We start from the raw sequence: 20,035 nt of genomic DNA, 5'->3' as shown, positions 1-20,035 counted from the left end.
TAATTTTTCTTTGTCTTTAATTTTTGCCGATTTGATTACTATGTGTCTCGGCGTGTTTCTCCTGTATGGGACTCTCTGCGCTTCCTGGACTTGGGTGGCTATTTCCTTTCCCACGTTAGGAAAGTTTTCGACTATAATCTCTTCAAATATTTTCTCGGGTCCTTTCTGTCTCTCTTCTCCTTCTGGCACCCCTATGATGCGAATGTTGTTGCGCTTAATGTTGTCCCAGAGGTCTCTTAGGCTGTCTTCATTTCTTTTCATTCTTTTTTCTTTATTCTGTTCTGCAGCAGTGAATTCCATCATTCCGTCTTCCAGGTCACTTATCTGTTCTTGTACCTCAGTTATTCTGCTATTGATTCCTTCTACTGTGTTTTTCATTTCAGTTATTGTATTGTTCATCTCTGTTTGTTTGTTCTTTAATTCTTCTAGGTCTTTGTTAAACATTTCTTGTATCTTCTCCATCTTTGCCTCCATTCTTTTTCCAGAGTCCTGTATCATCTTCCCTATCATTAGTCTGAATTCTTTTTCTGGAAGGTTGCCTATCTCCACTTCATTTAGTTGTTTTTCTTCGGTTTTATCTTGTTCCTTCATCTGGTACATAGCCCTCTGCCTTTTCATATTGTCTGTGTTTCTGTGAGTGTGTTTTTTTTCCCCACAGGCTGCAGGACTGTAGTTCTTGCTTCTGCTGTCTGCCCTCTGGTGGATGAGGCTATCTAAGAGGCTTGTGCAAGTTTCCTGATGGGAGGGACTGGTGGTGGGTAGAGCTGGCTGTTGCTCTGGTGGGCAGAGCTTAGTACAACTTTAATCTACTTGTCTGCTGATGGGTGGGGCTGGGTTCCCTCCTTGTTGGTTGTTTGGCCTGAGGGGACCCAACACTGGAGCTTACCTGGGCTCTTTGGTGGGGCTAATGGCGGACTCTGGGAGGACTCACGCCAAGGAGTACTTCCCAGAACTTCTGCTGCCAGTGTCCTTGTTCTCACGGTGAGACAGAGCCACCCCCTGCCTCTGCAGGAGACCCTCCAACACTAGCAGGTAGGTCTGGTTCAGTCTGTATGGGGTCAATACTTCTTCCCCTGGGTCCCAGTGTGCACACTACTTTGTGTGTGCCCTCCAAGAGTGGAGTCTGTGTTTCCTGCAGTCCTGTCGAAGTCCTGCAATCAAATCCCACTAGGCTTCAAAGTCTGATTCTCTAGGAATTCCTCCTCCTGTTGCCGGACCCCCAGGTTGGGAAGCCTGAGGTGAGCCTCAGAACCTTCACTCCAGTGGGTGGACTTCTGTGGTATAAGTGTTCTCCAGTCTGTGAGTCACCCACCCAGCAGTTATGGGATTTGATTTTATTGTGATTGCACCCTTCCTACCGTCTCATTGTGGCTTCTCCTTTGTCTTTGGATGTGGGTATCTTTTTTGGTGAGTTCCAGTGTTTTCCTGTCGATAACTGTTCAACAGTTAGTTGTGATTCTGGTGTTTTCCTAAATCTTTTGAACATTTAAAAATTTGTTTTATCATTGAGTTTTGAGATTTCTGATATATATTCTGATAAAAGTTTTTTATCAGATATTTGCTTTGCTTCCAATCTCTAGTTTGTCTTCTTGTTTTCTAAAGTGTCTTTCAAAGACTGTTGGTAGTAATTCTTATTATTGTATTGATTTGTATGAACTGTATGCTCATTCTTTAGCCATATTAGATCTTTTAACTTCAAACATGTTGCATATTTTTAAAACTTTCTAAAGTGGATAGTTGAAAGCATATACAAATGTAAAGAGAATAGTATAATAAACTACCCTGTGGACCCATCCCCTAACTTCAACAATTATCAGTTTATGGCCAAGCTCAGTTCCTCCCCCCCCAATCAGGTAATTTTGAATAAATCTTAATAATTAATTTTACTGATAATTATTTCAGTGTATTTCTAAAAGATAAGGACTTAAGAAAATAAAACCAATATCATCACACAAATTGTTATTATAAAATGCGACGTGTGTTCACATATTTTAGTTGCCCCACATATTTAAAAAATAATTTGTTTGCATCAAGATCAAAATAGGTCCATACTTTGCAGTTGGTTGATTTTTCCCTTAAGCCTCTTTAATCTTTGCATACCCACTCCTTTTTCTTTCCTGTTTGCTTGCAGTTTGTTGAAAAAACTGGATTTTTTGGTCCTGTCTTGTCTACATTAGCTGATTTCATCCTTGTTTTGTACTTTTGTTTCTCAGTCCTCTAAATCCTGTGAATTGGTAATTAGATCTAGAGCAGTGATCTTAATCTTGGCTGCATGTTAGAATCAATCGGGGATTTTTTTTTTTTTTTTTTTTTTTTTTGCGGTACGCAGGCCTCTCACTGTTGTGGCCTCTCACTGTTGTGGCCTCTCCCGTTGCGGAACACAGGCTCCGGACGCGCAGGCTGAGCGGCCATGGTTCACGGGCCCAGCCGCTCCGCGGCATGTGGGATCCTCCCAGACCGGGGCACGAACCCGTGTCCCCTGCATCGGCAGGCGAACTCTCAACCACTGCGCTACCAGGGAAGCCCTCAATTGGGGATTTTTATAACATGGTAATGTTCAGGCTATATTCCAGACTAACTAAATCAGATCTCCAGGGTATTAGGGCCCAGGCACCAGTATTTTAGGCTTCTCAGGTGATTTTGCTGTGCTCTCAAGGTTGAGAACCACAAAAGGCTTGATCACATTCAGATTCCCTTTTTTCCTCCGTCTCCTCCTGCTTTCTCTTTAAGGAAGAATACTTCATACGTGGTGGTACAGACTTCTGTCAGGAAGCACATATTTGGTTTCCTCTTTCTGTGATATAGTAGCCATAGATTTTGAGAAATTCATTATTTCATGAAAGGAGGCAAAATGGTGATTTTCTGATTCTATTATTTTATTTATTAATTGAGCCACTTTTATAAAGAGAAACTTCTTCAGATGTACTATGTGGTTCAATTCTTACAAAAATGGCAAGATAAATATTCGATTATAGCTATCAGTATTTATCAGCTGTTAGCTCTCCAGTGGTAAGTGATACTTTTCTTTAAATACTTTGAGTTTATAACACTTTCTGTTTCAGTCCATTTTTTGTTAGCTTTACTCTGGTCAAATTGTTCCATGTTTAGCCAGTGGGAGCTCTTTCAAGTTGGCTCCTGGGTCCTGGAGCCAGCCTGGAAAATACACCTGTCATCTTTGGTAATAAAGCAAGGAAGTTGGCATATAAATGACACCATGAACTAAAAGTTTTTCTTATTTTTGTAAAGAAAATACACGCTGCTTATATAAAAAGCCAAACAAAAAGTCAAAATTTCTATTGGCTAGGGGATTTATTTCAGAACTTTCTGAACATCCTTTAGTTTTTGGCTACACACGTGTGGTTTACACAAAAACAGCCTGACACAATCGGTGCTGTTTTGCAAGCTAATTGTTAGTACCTACCAGGTATGCTGTAGAGAATCATTCATTGCGATTCTTTTTTAATGTCTGTGTAATTGTTAAAGACTTATTTATCTTAGGCTGTTTGTATAGATTGTTTCCAGTTTCCTATTCTTATAAATACCTCCCCTCATTGTTCTACAGTTTTGTTGAACTATAGTCCACATATCAAACAATTTATCTGTTGGAAGTATACAAGTCAATGTTTTTTGGTATATTCAGATATGTACAGCTATCACCACACTTAATTTTAGAATATTTTCATCACCCCAAAAAGAAATCCTGTATGCTTTAGCTGTCACCCCCTGTCTTCCCATCCCTCTTAGCCCTAAGTAATGTCTAAACTTTCTGTCTCTGTAGATCTGCCTGTTCTGGACAGTTTATAAAATGTAATCGTTGTAGTCTTTGTGTCTCGTTTCTTTTAGTTAGCAAAATGTTTTCAAGGCTCCTTCAGGTTGTAGTACGCATCAATACTTCATTCCTTTTTACTGCTGACTAATATTCCATTGTATGGATGTACCACATTTTGTTTATTCATTCATCTGTTGGTGGATATTTGGGATGATTGTACTTTTTTGGCTATTGTGAGTGTTGCTGCTGTGAACATTTATGTACAGTTTTTTGATGTGTGAACATATGTTTTCATTTCTCTTGGGTATATACCTGGTAGTGGAATTGGTGAGACCGATGGTAACTCTGTGTAAGGTTTTGAGGAACTGCCAAACATTTTTCCAGAGTGGCTGTACCGTTTTATACTTCTTACCAGTAGCATGTGAGACTTCTGGTTTCGCCACACCTTTTGTAGACACTTGTTATTAACTAACTTTTTGATTATAGCCATACTAGTGGGTGTAAAGTGATATTTCATTGTGGTTTTGGTTTGCATTTCCCTGATGACTAATGATGGATGTCAAGCGTCTTTGCCTGTGCTTTTTGGCCATTTGTGTATCTTCTTTGGAGAAATGTCTATTCAGATCCTGTGCCAATTTTTAAATTGTGTTATTTGTCTTTATTATTGAGTTTTAAGAGTTCGTTACATATTCTAGATACAAGTTCCTTATCAGATAAATGATTTGCATGGTAGCCTGCATGTAAACATGTAAATCCATCAGGTCACCTGTCCTAGTTTTTCTTCCAACTTCTATCAGTATTCATTGTATGTATGTAATAATTATTAAAGCTTTATTTATCAAAATGATCAGTGCACTTAGAGTGTTTTTGCACATAGCTTTGCTTAAGGAAAATCAGTGAATTTATTACAGGGTTCTGGTATTTTTATCTTTATTTTTGGTTGCATTGGGTCTTGGTTGCTGCACGCAGGCTCCGTCTGGTTGCGGCGAGCGGGGGCCACTCTTTGTTGTGGTGCACGGGTTTCTCATTGCGGTGGCTTCTCTTGTTGTGGAGCACGGGCTGTAGGCACGCGGGCTTCAGTAGTTGTGGCTCACGGGCTCTAGAGCGCAGGCTCAGCAGTTGTGGTGCACGGGCTTAGTTGCTCCGCGGCATGTGGGATCTTCCCGGAGCAGGGCTCGAACCCATGTCCCCTGCCTGCACTGGCAGGCGGATTCTTAACCACTGCGCCACTAGGGAGCTCCCTTGATCCTTATATTTATCTGAGGTATCACTAATGAGTAGGGCCTTTTCATTTCACAGTAGAGGTTATAATAGAACAATTGTATAGAACGTGGTGGGAGGATAATTACTGAGATGACAGATGATGCACTGGTTGTGATATGAGTGAATTTGAATTTAAGCTAAACTTTTGGTCATGATTTAAATTCTGACAGATACAGTGCATGATTTTTTTTTTTTAATTTTAGAAAAACTGCTTGAAAAACTAAATTTTTTTTTTGGTCTGTAGAGTATAAAAAAAATGAGAGAACATTTTTCTTAGAGCATAGTTGAAATACTGGGAAACTTAATCTTGGAAAAAATAAATCTGGTGAGATATAGTTTTATTTTACTCAGAAAGTCTTCCCTGTTCTCCGAAATTCAGAGAAGCAGCTCTTCTATGAATCTGTCCTTGGTGTATTCAGAGATAATGACTTGGGTAGTGTCTATTACATACTGAAGTTTTAATGAATGGTACAAATATTATACCTTTGCCCAAGGATTGTTAAAATTGTTGCGAAGTACTGATACTTTGAATTGGACTTAAAAACTCAGGCATCACTTCAATGAGTATGAAGAACTTTGATATTTTCTCTGCTTATATATTAGCATATAGAAGTAGAGAGTATATAATGAATCCCCCTGTGCCTGTCCACCAGTTTCTACATTTATCAATTTTCTTCCCTGCATGTTACTGTGAAGAGCTTTTGAAGAAGCATTTTCCATTCGAGATGGTGGCCTTCTGAGAAATGGATGGTGTGATGTAATGAGCACTGGCTTTAGAGTTGCGGGGGGGTTCTAAATCCTGACTCCACATGTACTTGCTCTCTGACTGGGCATGTGGCCTCTCCTCTTAGAATCTCAGTTTTTGCATCTTGAAAACAGGATTATTATCTGCTTTTGACAGTTGTCTGGATGATTAAATGTGCTAATGTTATGTGAAGAATTGAAAGAATATTTGAAGGTTAGTTATCGTGTGTACATAGAGCTGCCAGTGACATGGGTTCTCTGTTGCCGTGTTGGATTTCCAAAGTCTGTAACTGTGTGCTAAGTCCTCGTCAAGATAGAGCACTGAGGTAGAGTCTAATTCCAACATGGACAGATAATCAGCCTATTATAGTAAAGACAAGACCCAGAGTTAAGTACAAGGTGTTTACTGTTGAGGATGGGGAGTGTATTTGTTTCATGAAGCTGCTGTATTGAATTCCCACAAACTGGGAGGATTAAAACAACAGAAATGTGATCTCTCACAATTCTGGAGGGTAGCAGTCTGAAATCAAGGTGCTGGCGAGCCTCTCTCCTAGCGCCTGCTGGTTGCCAGCAATCATGGGTATTCCCTGGCTTGTAGTTGCATCATTCCATTCTCTACCTAGGTGGTCATGTGGTGCTCCCCTTGTGTGTGTCTGTGTGTCCAGTTTTTCCTCTTACTAAAAGGATGCCAGTCATTGGATTAGAGCCCATTCACAGGTACTGGTGGATGTGAATTTTTAAAGGACACTCTTCAACCCAGTACAGGGGGTTAACCAAGACTGGGAGTGATCAGGGATTGCATTCTAGAGGATAACAAGAACCAAAATGCCATTTTAAAGATGGTTATTAAGGAATTAGTTGGGATTAGATGAGAGATGAGGTTGGAGAGCAATACGTGATAATGTTTTTTTTTAAAATGAATTTATTTATTATTTTTGGCTGTGTTGTGTCTCCATTGCTGCACGTGGGCTTTCTCCAGTTGCGGTGAGCAGGGGCTACTCTCCGCTGCAGTGTGCGGGCCTCCTACTGTGGTGGCCTCTCCCATCGCGGAGTACGGGCTCCAGGCACGCGGGCCTCTATAGTTGTGGCACGTGGGCTTCAGTAGTTGTGGCGCGCAGGCTTAGCGGTTGTGGCGCATGGGTCCAGTTGCTCCGCGGCATGTGGGATCCTCCTGGACCAGGGCTCGAACCCATGTCCTCTGCATTGGCAGGCGGATTCTTAACCACTGTGCCACCAGGGAAGCCCCGTGATAATGTTTGGAACCATATTAAATTGCCTGGATTTTTTTTCCCCTAAGAGACATGGGGAAGTTCAAGGGTTTTAAATTTAAAAATCTCATAGTGTAGTGGCTATGTTTGTTGTATTCGTGGCTGAGTATGAATTTTGAAATAGCTTTTCTGTATTTGAGCAAATCACCAGGTTATGAATCTTCCAACCCATCTTAGAAATTGGTGCTCAAATTTTTAGCATCCCTTGCTACTAGGATGTGGAGAGCTGACCATGGTTTTGCTTCTGAAATACACCCATATAAGATTTCGATTCATTGAGCGATAACAAAGACACGGAGTTGCCATGAGGACAGCAAGTACGTGGAGGTATGTTTTGAAGCGACCAAGTGGAAGCCGCAGGGCATACAGTTTCCAAACCAAGTATGTGCTGGGAGTGGTGAATTGTAGACAGGACTCTGGGAATCTCTGCAGTAGAAGAAGGAAGCAAGGAGGAGTTTGAAGATCAGAGAATTGAGGATCCCCTCCCAACCTCCCACCCCGGACCCCCAAGATCTTTTAAAAACCCGAGGTAAATTTGGTTGGTGACTAAATAGAGCCTCTAAGAGGTGAGCTTGCTATTTTATAGACTTGATTTCCTGAAAAGTTTGCAGTTAGCTAAATTGTCTTCCTCTAAGTATAACTTCTCCTTGTTTATTGATGGACCTTTGCTACTTATTAAAACCTTTACAATTACTTGAGCATGTCTACTTCCAGTCCCAATTTATCAGTAATAGGTGCTATTCCAAGTTGGTGCTCAGATCTTTTCTAAACAGCATGAAGCAGGATCATGTTACAGTCTGAGGCATGGGATCTGGATGAAAAGCTTGTGCAGTAGAATTTGGTGCCAAAAGCAATACTCAAGAGCTTAATTAGCAGTTTTTAAATATAGCAAATACATGGCTGGGCTCCAAGTAAAGCCTTGATTTTGAACACACACTACCAGAGACTGAGAGCAATGGGTGTGAGGACACCCTGGTGGATCCCCCTGCCCCACCTGACCAGTGCATTTCAGAATGGAGAAATGTCGAGGACATTTGTATGGGCTGCTTTTGTCACTAGTTTGACAACGCTCTGATGACTTGTCCACACCACTGTTCAAAAGCAACTAAACTTATGACATGCATGTCTGTCACAGGAAACACGTAGCAGTGGAGGGAAGGGATTCCACTTGACTTTTGTCCCCAGGCCATTCTCTTCTAGCACCCTGACCTTGTCTTAGCACTACTGGTTCAGGGCTGCTACGTGGGTTGGTGTGGTTAGAATCTCTCCTTCCTCTGCCCAGTCCCCAAATAATTAATGTGTTTGGCTTTGCCATTTGTTCAGTTGAACCAAAAATATGTTCCATTTTAAAGATGGTTATTAAGGAATTAACCAATTTTTGGTTTAATTGTTACTCCAGCAGTGTCCAGTGAGAGCCTTAAGAATAGGAGAGGAGAACACACATTTATTTTATTTTTTTTTGGCCGTACTGCACAGCGTGCGGGATCTTAGTTCCTCAACCAAGGATCAAACCCGTGCCCCCTGCAGTGGAAGCGTGGAGTCCCAGCCGCTGGACCACCAGGGAATTCCTGACCCTCATTTCTTGGCATTACCTTTTTGGAAAACAATGTAAAGGCCAATATAATCCAGTTTAATGATCTCATTTTTTTTTTCCTGATTGCAAAATTACATGGTCATTGTAGAAAATTTAGAAAGTCACAAGGAAAGAAGAAAAAAACCTTTCTCCCAACGGTTACACTGTAATGTTAGACTCTCAGTTCAGTCTAGTATGATAGGCGCTTTCCTACAAGGTTGGCTCATGTCTAAGTTTATATCCTGTCATGTCTTAAACATTTTCTTCTTTATTGGAAGTTTGAGCTGTAATTGACATACCATAAAATTCACCTCTTTGAAGCATACAATTCAGTGTTTTTTAGTGTATTCACAAGGTTAGGTAGGAATCACCACTAATTCTGGAACACTTTTATTATCCCAAAGAGGAAACTCACGGCATTAACAGTCACTGCCCTTCCTCCCTTCCACCCTCTTCCCAGCCGCTGGCAACCATTAATCTTCCTGTTTCTACGGATTCACCTACTGTGGATATTTCATGTAAATGAAATTATACAATACGTGGCCTCCTTCACTTAGCATAATATTCTCAAGGTGCATCTATGCTGTAGTATGTACTTCATTTCTTTTTATGGCTTGATAATATTCCAGTGTATGAGTGTACCACGTATCGTTTACCCATTCATCACTTCCAGATATGTTATTATAAGGCCCCATGGAGCCCAGTAGAATAACTGCTGCACATTTGAAGGACTAGTTCTTATGGGCAAATATTTTTATCAGTATTTACTTTGGAACCAACCCCTTTCTTTATTTTTCTTCTCCAGACGCTGTTGTCTTTTATTTTTAAATAAGCTTTAATGGGGGCAGTGGGATGGTCTGCTATCACTTTTGGAGGCCACTACAGTTTGGGATATTTTTCACCTCATTTAGATAAGTCACTTCTTCCCCCCCCCCCACAGGAATTCTGAAAAGTTTTATTTTACTCATCCCCACGAAATAAGAAAAAAAATTTTTTTTTCTTTTTTTTAAACATAAAATGCACCATGTACTGTATTCCTACAGGAGAGGCCTTCCATTTCGAACAGACAAAATGGGAACCTGATCCTCTGCTTACAGTTTTACATTCTTGATGCTTGGAAAATTTTTCCACTGGCTAGTTTCTCGTTTCATATACCCCAAACCTGGTTTCTCCTCCACTTACTACATAGGTCTAAGAGGGGGGCTGTAGGTGCGTTTGTGAACCACGTGATCCACACCTTCTAGCCCTGCACACTTTGGGTCAGATGTCTGGTGAGGTGGCATAGGGTGGTAGGAGTTTTTCTGGAAGCTAGCAATTTAAAGTTAACCATGGCTTCCCTGGTGGCGCAGTGGTTGAGAGTCCGCCTGCCGATGCAGGGGACGCGGGTTCGTGCCCCCGTCTGGGAAGATCCCACATGCCGCGGAGCGGCTGGGCCCGTGAGCCATGGCCGCTGAGCCTGTGCTCCGCAGCGGGAGAGGCCACAGCTGTGAGAGGCCCGCATACTGAAAAAAAAAAACAAAAAAACAAAAAAATAAAGTTAACCATAAGCTGTATGATGGTGAACCTTAGGCTGTCCTGTTAGTCTCAGACTCAGTGTCTGTCCAACCAGCTCCCTCTAACTGGATCCCCCAAGTGCTTGCTTCTGTTCCCGCACACTCCACGAGGGGATATGTGACAGAGGTGCATTCCAGGTGGAAATAGACAGTGGTCTGTTGTGTTTATTTTAATCACCATATATATTCCTTTTGCAAGTTGAAGAAAAATTAACTGTATGATCTATTGCCAGGGTCCTTCCTAGGGCCTAGAGGGCGTTTGTGCAGGCAAGCACTTAGAAGCTTAAGGAAATTACTGGGAAATTGGTCTTCTGATACTTATCTTAATGAGGATGGAGGCAGAGATTGAGGGGAAGAGAAGACATGGGCAACTTTTTATTCCAGCATGCTCTTTTTGCCTTGGGTTGAAAAAGATAGATAAGTCACTTCTTAATTAGTGCCTTTACCCAGAATTATGTTGGAATCATCCTCAGACTTTTGAACTCGTGTCTTCCCCCTTTCCTCTAGTAATTTGTAGCTGTTGGAAGTGGTAACCCCTGCCACATTTTATTTATCCACTTACATTGCTTCTACCTTTTGGTGATTGTGAATAATGTTGCTATGAACATAGGTGTACAAATATCTCGGAGTCCCTGCTTGCAGTTCTTCTGGGTAGGTACCAGAAGTGGAATTGTTGGATCATATGGTAATTCTATTTTTTATTATTATTTTTTGAGGAACTGCCATACTGTTGTCCATAGAGGCTGCACTGTTTTACATTCCTCCCAGCAATGTATGAAAGTTCTAATTTTTCTACATCCTTGCCAAGACATTTTATTTTCATTGTTGTTTTTTTTTTTTGTTTTTTTTTTTGTTTTTTGCGGTACGCGGGCCTCTCACTGTTGTGGCCTCTCCCGTTGCGGGGCACAGGCTCCGGACGCGCAGGCTCAGCGGCCATGGCCCACGGGCCCAGCCGCTCCGCGGCATATGGGATCTTCCCGGACCGGGGCACGAACCCGTGTCCCCCGCATCAGCAAGCGGACGCCCAACCACTGCGCCACCAGGGAAGCCCTGTTGTTTTTTTTAATTATAGCCATACTAGTGGGTATGAAGGTGGTATCTTATTGTGATTTTGATTTGCATTTCCTTAATGACTTATGGTTTTAAGCATCTTTTCTTTCTTTTTTTTAAAAATTAATTTATTTATTTTTGGCTGCGTTGGGTCTTTGTTGCTGCGCGTGGCCTTTCTCTAGTTGCGGCGAGCAGGGGCTCCTCTTCGTTGCTGCACGCGGGCTTCTCATGGCGGTGGCTTCTCTTGTTACGGAGCACGGGCTCTAGATGCGCGGGCTTCAGTAGTTGTGGCACACGGGCTCAATAGTTGTGGCGTGCGGGCTCTAGAGCGCAGGCTCAGTAGTTGTGGCGCACAGGCTTAGTTGCTCTGCGGCATGTGGGATCTTCCTGGACCAGGGCTCGAACCCATGTCCCCTGCATTGGCAGGCAGATTCTTAACCACTGCGCCACCAGGGAAGTCCCTAAGCATTTTTTCATGTGATACACATACTTCTAAAAATATGTGGAGAGACCCACCAAACTGACAGTGGTTTCTTTTAGCACTTGGTGGAATAACTGGTTGGGAAGTTATTACCTAGTCAAAAGGTACCCTAACTTTGCATTATTTAGAGTGGTTTTTTTTTAAGCCACTATTTCTGTTAGTAAGATATAGAGCAAGTTAATGCTGGTTAATATCTTCATCTGATTGAGGAACATAAAAATAAACTTTTGAGCACTTGAAACATGGGTGGGGAAGTTTACTGACCCTGGGAGTTGATAAAGTTCTTTGCCTACGAAAGGATGATTTTGATCTTGCAGCAAAGTAAGGGTTAAATTGCTTTCAGTCTGTACCATTGTATTTTATTCTAATTGTGTGGGGAAATTCGGTAGCTTACTTGACCAAGTGGTTAAGAGTGTGAGCTCCGGAATCTGACAGCTGGGGTTTAAATCATTTCTCCATCACTTAACTATCTATCCAAGTTGAAATACTGTTTAACTTCTCCATGTCATAACTTACCCATCTATAAAATAGGACGTTACTTCACAGGATTTGTGTGGTTTAACTGAGTTAAAACAGATTAAACATTTGGGACAGTGCTGCTACTAGAAAGCACTCAAATGTTATCACTCATAATTTATTACTAAAAAAAGGCCAGTGTTGTTGGAGAGGAGAGAGTGCCGTTAGATGATGGGCAGGTCACAGGGGGCCTTCAGGGCACTCATTAGGGACTTTGCTTTTGGTTTTTTTTCTCGGCCGCGCCATGTGGCATGTGGGATCCTAGTTCCCCGACCAGGGATCGAACCTGCAGGCATCTTACCACTGGACCACCTGGGAGGTCGTCTTTAGGGACTTTGGATCCTATCCCAAATACAAAGGGAAGTTCTTAGAGTTTACAGTAGGGTATGAGTTGATTAGCTCAGCTTTTAAAAATCCGTCTAGCCCAATACTATCCAATAGAAAGCTAATTCAGGCTTTCTATTGGGTAGTTTAAAATTTTCTAGAAGCCATGTTAAAAAAGCAAGAGAGAAAACAAGTGAAAATTAATTTTGATAATATTTTATTTAATGCCGTATATCTAAGATATTACAATTTTAATGTGTGATCAATATTTTAAAAATTGAGATTTTATATTTTTTGTACTAAGTATTTAAAGTCTGCAGTTTGTTTTACACTTAAGCACATCTCAGTTGTGGATTAGCCACATTTAAAGTGCGTAATAGCCACACGTAGCCAGTGGCTGTGACCCTGGATGATGCTAGTCTGTTATGAGAACAATTAGAAACAAAATGAATATGGGAGACAACTCAGGAGCATGTTGCCGTAGTCCAGAGAGAGATGCTGGAGGCTTGGTCTAGGGTGGTGGCAGAAGAGAAAGCAGCTTGAGGGAGATGCAGGTGCAGTTAACAAGGTTGAATGCAACGTTCCTGGTGTGCATAACTGTAGATGGTGTTGCCTCTTACAGTAAAACGCAGTAGCAGAGGAGAAAGGGATTCAATATTGGGCTTGGGCACAGGTGTCAGGTCTCAAGCATTGCCTGAATAGGGTCCCTTCTGGTGTTCATCTTTCTCTGTGACTTTGAGGTCTGTGTGAGTGGATGGTAGCTTGGACTGTTCTCTCTCTTGGTCGCTCTGATCACATGATTTTATGGAATCCTAAATTATAGTCTCCTCCCCGTGTTAGAGGATGTAACTTGTGAAAGTTGAGGATAACTAGAAAGTTGTGAGGTCTGGAAGGTCTGTGTGTTAAACTGGAGGCTGAGATTCCCTGGGTGGTTTTTTTATCTTTCTTTTTTTTTTGGCCGTGCTGTGCGGCTTGTGGGATTTTTGTTCCCCAACCAGGGATTGAACCCGGGCCCCGGCAGTGAAAGTGTGGAGTCCTAACCACTGGACTGCCAGGGAATTCCCTCCCTCTGGGCTCAATTGGTGATGAAGATGGTGTACAACATGGCTTGTGAGGTTGTCAGGGATCTGGTGTGTGTACGTTGACCTCCTTGAGTTGAAAGTCCTTTTCAGAGGGAATGGTTTGAATGTTATCCAATTATAATGGTAACATTGTATAAAAATCTACATTAAGGTAGATATTTCTAAAAACTACCTTGTATTTGAAATTTGTACCATTATTTATTAGAAATGCTATTGGGACGTGCAATATAGAATTGTTCTTTGTTTATTAATGTAGCTGGTCTTCTATAGGTAGATGTAAAAGAACAAAGTTCCCGGGATGATTTTATCCATATCTGGCAACAGCTGGTTCCTGTTTCTGTATAATGTGTTGACCTGTATTTGAAGGAAGCTCCCTTCATCTCCGATGGCTTTTCTCATGCTCCTGCTGAAATGAGGAATAGGCAGGATGACTTCTTTCTTGTAACCCCTCCTCGAAGTCTGAGTCTGGTTTTGGTGTTCAGGAGGTCATTGGTCTGTGTGTATGTGTGTGCGTGTGCATGAGTGAAAGGTGTGCTGGGGCAAGAGAGTGTTAAATATCCTGCTTTTAATTTTAATTTTACTGGTTTTTAGAATGCTTGTGACTTTCCACGTCTACATCTTTTTTATATGAATTCATGATAAATTCCTACTTGTTTATGTTACTATGGACTTTTTTTTTTTTTTTTTTTTTGCGGTACGCGGCTCTGTCACTGCTGTGGCCTCTCCCGTTGCGGAGCACAGGCTCCGGACCCGCAGGCTCAGCGGCCATGGCTCATGGGCCCAGCCGCTCCGTGGCATGTGGGATCCTCCCGGACCGGGGCACGAACCCGTGTCCCGTGCATCGGCAGGCGGACTCTCAACCACTGCGCCACCAGGGAAGCCCACTATGGACTTTTAAATGAACCTGGAATTTGTTTCCTTTGCTCTTAGGACCAAAACTATTCTGTGGCTTCTTTTTAACCCCTCCCTTACCTTTTTTTTGTTCCTCAGTGTTTGGCTCACAGGTCACTAGGACATGGTCCCTTCCCTTAAGAAGTTTAGAAGCGAGTGCAGCCCTGTGTGGAGGGGCCACACGGAAGGGGGCGCCTGGACTGTAATGACCAACACTGTCCCATCATCTTTTAAAACACATGTGTCCAATAAGGAGGATTGGAGTCTATGATCATACACCTATAAATTATCTGGAGTATGGAAGCCAGTATAACTGTGAGGAATAAGTTACTTGTGACACACCTGACAAATAATCACATCACTGTGGTCAATAATCACTAGTGTAGTGGGAGAATAAAGATCGGTGAAGAGATTATAAAATGACATTGCTTTCACCTCGAGGATTAGGTCAGCTAAGGTGCTGTGGAAATGGGGATGCTAATTTACATACAATAAAATTACCATTTTTAGTGTATAGGACTGTAGTTTCTAATTTCTAGAGATTTTACACATGGGACAGTTGACAACCAATAGCATTTATTATTACTTAGAATGTTGAACTCTTACAAGCAATTTTATTTGAACATACTAAACTTTATATATAATACATGCAGTGAAAAATTTGATGGACATTTTCTGTTTTTTTTTTCAAGTTAAAATTTTACTTGTATTAATTGTGTCTGTGTGTATATATATATTCACATATAAATATGTCTATTTGTGTGTATACATATTTCAATGTATATATAATTCATATATCACTTTGCCAGTGGGCCTTCTGGAGGCATTAGTTTCATTAGCATTATTGTAGGTTTAGTCTACATTGTTTATAAATCATGGGTATTTAACTTCTGTGCTCTTTTCTCTGTAGTAGTAAAAGTTAATGTAGTGTAAGGTAAGCTACGTGGAGACTAACGTATTTAGTGAACAAATTGCTTTTAGGAAGAATTAAGAATGATGTTTATTTAAATTAACATCTATTAAATTGGCACTTACCCCCTACTTCCTACACGCCTCCTCCACCACCTCTAGCTGCCTCCGTACCCCTGCCCCTCAAGGTACCCCAATTTCGTAAAGCTCTACTATTGGAGTGGCTTTCATTTAAAAGCTAAATTTTAAATGGTAGATGTACCTTTCCTGCTGCTTTCATTATTTAAGTTGGAATGAACACCTTGTTAGAATTTTTTAACTTACACAGAAAACATTTATTGGTATTAAAAATTTTTTTTAGTTTTAAAAATATAAGTAGATTGCTGTTTAAATTTTTTTAAAGGCACTACGTGTTGCGTACTATCTATTTGCATGGCATTGTGAAAGGTTTCCTATTTTTTGGCCTTTATAAATTAGGTCTCTTATCAACATTACATGCACGGCAGACTTACCTCTAAAACAGGTGAGCACTGTGACAAAGAGTACTGTTCCTAATAAGCTATACTAGTGTTTCCCCCTGAGAATGCTTCACTTTATTTATGAACTATTTGAATGTCATTTTCTGCCTGTATATTTTAGGTGCTGGGGCTAGTACAGTGAACAAAAACTTCCTGTTCATGCCGAGCATGCATTCTAATGGCTGAGACAGACAAATGAAATTTTATGTAGTCAGTTAAGTGTTCTGAATTAAAAGTAAAAAATTACGCTTTATGATTTAAGCAGTAGCTATAATTTGAGACAAAGATCAGTGTGCTTCTAGACCTCACCCACAGGACATTCCCTATGTCAAAACTTACCTATGAAAATACTAACCATTCCATTCACAAATAGGTGTTAACCTTATTTAAAATGGAAAAATAAATAAATAAAAAGTTCATCTCCAGACAAACCTTGCTATAGATTTCAATCTGGACTCAGCAGACAAAATAAAAGCCTGAAAGGTACCACTTAAGATAAACATTGCTTTAGAAGAATTTGCTTAAAGTTTAGTAGGAAATTACCATAAAAACTTATTTAGTGAGTTTCTTAATGGTTTACTGTGTCCTGGGGGCCAGAAAACATTCTCAAGGGACTGTCCTTCAAATTTTGCAATTAAATTGATGAGTAAATGGTTCACTGTAAAAATCAATAGAAGTTTATTTTGTTTTACTTTTCAAGAAAAACCTGTTACAGTTCTTGGAAGCGAATGACAGTTGAATTTGGTTTACATGGATGAGATGTATACCTGCAGTTTATACTGTAATAAAATTCAGTTGCTGTTTTAACAGCCTTTCATTAGAATAACATGCATGTGCAATAATGAAGCTGTGGGAAAGATAGTTCCAACTCTACTTTTTCCAACTCAGTGTAGGCTTAGAAGACTGACAGCACAGACACTTCTTTTTATACTTTCTACTGTCCCAAGAATTGATAAACCACTTAGATTAGTCTGTAGTTCAAGACTCCAGGCAGAATATCTTTCTTCATTTTGCTAGCCTGCCTTGAGAGTAGTCTGTTCTGATACATCTGTTCCAGCTGTGAAAGGAAGTTCTTTGAAAAGGAATATCTTAAAGATAAAACTTAACGTGGGCCCTTGTCTTGTGACTTGCTATACAAGGAGGAAGTGTGATGATGTGTTGGTGGTGTGTGTATGGGAATTACATGCTTCTTTGTCCTCCAGCCTCAGGGACCAGCAGCTGTAGCTTTGAATATTTTGCTGAGCCCCTATACTTCTTGGTTAAATCAGCTCGAAGTCAGGGACCTCGGGAGAGGCAGAAGAGAAAAACCCACCGTATGCTCCCTATGGGGCCCTTCCCTCACTTCTGTAGGTCCAAACCCCAGTTATTTTTGGGGGGGGCGGGGGCCTCATTGCCATCACAATTAGTTTGTGATTTTAAAACCTAATCCTGCCCTTATTAATAACGTGGGAAATTGAAAGTTTGTAATTTTCTCTCCCCCTCCTGATAGGTGCTGGATAGTTTACTAGTCCAGTATGGAGTGGTGGAAAGCTGTGAGCAAGGTACATGTCTTCTCAATTGCTTTCAAATTTGTAAAAGGAAGAAAGAAGAAAGAAAACTAACCTATTTTTTCCTCTTCATTTTTTTTCTTCCTCTAGTGAACACTGACTCGGAAACTGCAGTCGTTAATGTAACCTATTCCAGTAAGGAGCAAGCTAGACAGTAAGCAGTTTGAAACTTTTAATCTCTGTGTAATAACTAGGTTAAATATAGTACTTATATTTTGGGCTGGTGGGTAGCAGACATAAACTTTATTTTGCAAAGTTTGACCTTGCAATTCTTTTTAAGTTTGAATGTCTAATAAGAACCTACATTGGTTAAAGTTTTTATTACATTTTCAGTATATCTTTAATGCCAAGAATATAGTGATACAGTATGAAGCTGAATTGCATCCTGTTTGCAAAAAGCTCTGGGCCTGGGTATCATTGCTAAATTACATTAAAGACTTTTTTCCTTGTTATTGGTTATGATAACATACATTGTTGCTGTTTTGCCCAAAGCTGGTAAGTTTATCATGGGTTAAACTAACAACAGTGTTAACTGTTAAGTTTGCTTGTTCGCTGATTTTTCTGATTACTGTTCTCATTTAGGAGTGTGCAGAAGTGGGATTAATGTAATTTGGTGGAAAAAAATATATTCTGATGCAATAGGCAGAGTTTCACAGATCAAAAAAATCTTACCTAGGAAAAGATAATTCTGTAGGCTCGGGAATAAATCGAATGAACTGATTGACCACTAGAGAGAGGGAATGAGGATCCCACAAATACTGCTTTTGACTGATCTGCTCAGAACACAAACATGGAGGGATGGCATGCAAGGTACCCAGCAGTGCTGAGTGTCAGCAGACCATGGAAATTTTGACCACCGCCACTAAAGTGCAGGCAGGAACAGACTGTCTGTGCTCTGTGTGGGAAAAGAAGGACCATGCTGGCTGACCCTGAGCCCTAAAGGAGAAAGGCGAAACCAGCAGCAAGAGTGGGAATAGAGCCAGGTTACCAAAGGCAGTACCCACGCATGGAGGGACTATGAAAAGAAAGATGGGGGTGGGAAAGAGATGGAAATTTGCATAACACGAGTGGAACTTTATTTTTTAAATTGGTAATATTCACATGGTTCAGAATTTTAAAGGTCTAAAGATGTACGTAGTGCAGATCTTCCTCCCGGCGTTGTTCCCCACCTACCTTGTTCCCTTCCGTGTAGATAACCGTATGGAAGAACAGCACGTGTGTGTGTTCTTCCTCCTTTTTCCCCAAATGATACCATAACATTTGAGTGTTTTATACACGTAAACGTATCTCTTACAGTTGCCTAGAATTTGATTGTATGGATATGGAGTGACTTATTCCCAAATTGGATTTTTAGTTCTCTTGCAGTTATGAACGATGATGTATTGAATCCCTTTTGCAGTCATTTTGCAAGTGTGCGAGTATAGCCATAGGTTAAATTCCTAGCAGTAGATTTGCTGAGTCAAGATGGATGTGCATTTTAAAAATTTTGTTGGATATTGATGAGTTTAAATTCCCGTCAGCACTGTGCGAGAGTCCATTTCTCTGTAATTCTCCCTAACACAGGGCTTTGTCAAACTTTTCCTATCCAGTGGGTGAGAAGTAGTATCTAATTATGTTAATTTCACTTTTCTTTCTCAGGAGCAAGACTTGAGATTCACTTTTAATATTTTAATATGAGACTCAATATATTTTTTTCATTTTTTTAAATTGAAGTATAGTTGATTTACAGTGTTGTACCACCTCTGCTGTACAGCAAAGTGACTCAGTTTTACATATATCTACATTCTTTTTTAAATATTCTTTTCCATTATGGTTTATCCCAGGAGATTGGATATAGTTCCCTGTGCTATACAGTAGGACCTTGTTGTTTATCCATTCTAAATGTAATAGCTTACATCTACCAACCCCAAATTCCCAGTTCATCCCTCTCCCTCCCCCCCACCCCCCTTGGCAACCACAAGTCTGATCTCCACGTCTGTGGAGGCTCTTAATATATCTTAAAATACTCATTTTTTCCTTCTGTTTGTATCGTTCATTTATTTTAAAAATGTTAACAGTTTATGTGAGGACATTATAGAAGTTGTGGTATATGTTGTAAAACAAACTGATTTCTTACAAACTTTATTCTTCAATCATGATATAAGAGGAATAACAAGAAACTTTCACATTTTTTACCCGAAGTAGATTGGGGGGAAAAGTGAGCAGTGAGAACACAGGGGCTCCATTCATTTACATGTGTTAGTCTTTACAAAGACGGTAATAAATATTACTTGGTAGAGCCAACTCTCTGTTAGATGGGAGATGAGGGACAGCATGATAAACCCAAGGATATTTGGAGATTGTCAGAGGCCTGTCCCAGTTGTGTTATTTGACAGTTTATGTGAGGCTAGCTGGGTAGAGGGGAGGTGTCTCATTTAGCAGTTACACAGCTTTACGGGAGAGCGCATGTCGGAGACATACCCACATAGCTTTGCAGATGTTTGGAGTGAGCCTTCATGGGGACTGGCTGACATTTAGCACCCACAACCCCCTGTAAAAATTCCGAAG

At 40.7% G+C, this 20,035-nt stretch overlaps 1 protein-coding gene across 1 annotated transcript in view; it reads left to right on the top strand.

The window, feature by feature from the left end:
• The window catches only part of IGF2BP3 (insulin like growth factor 2 mRNA binding protein 3), a 138,902-nt gene that overhangs the window by 85,691 nt on the left and 33,176 nt on the right, over positions 1 to 20,035 (top strand). Inside the window, exons 4-5 of the mRNA XM_004263433.3 lie at positions 17,431 to 17,482; positions 17,579 to 17,642. Of these exons, the coding sequence (XP_004263481.1) occupies positions 17,431 to 17,482; positions 17,579 to 17,642 (116 nt within the window). The remainder of the gene's footprint in view (positions 1 to 17,430; positions 17,483 to 17,578; positions 17,643 to 20,035) is intronic.

Source organism: Orcinus orca, chromosome 9 (assembly GCF_937001465.1).
Source record: "Orcinus orca chromosome 9, mOrcOrc1.1, whole genome shotgun sequence".
NCBI lineage: Eukaryota > Metazoa > Chordata > Mammalia > Artiodactyla > Delphinidae > Orcinus > Orcinus orca.
The sequence above is the reverse complement of the archived record's forward strand: the minus strand, read 5'-3'. Positions and strand labels throughout refer to the sequence as shown.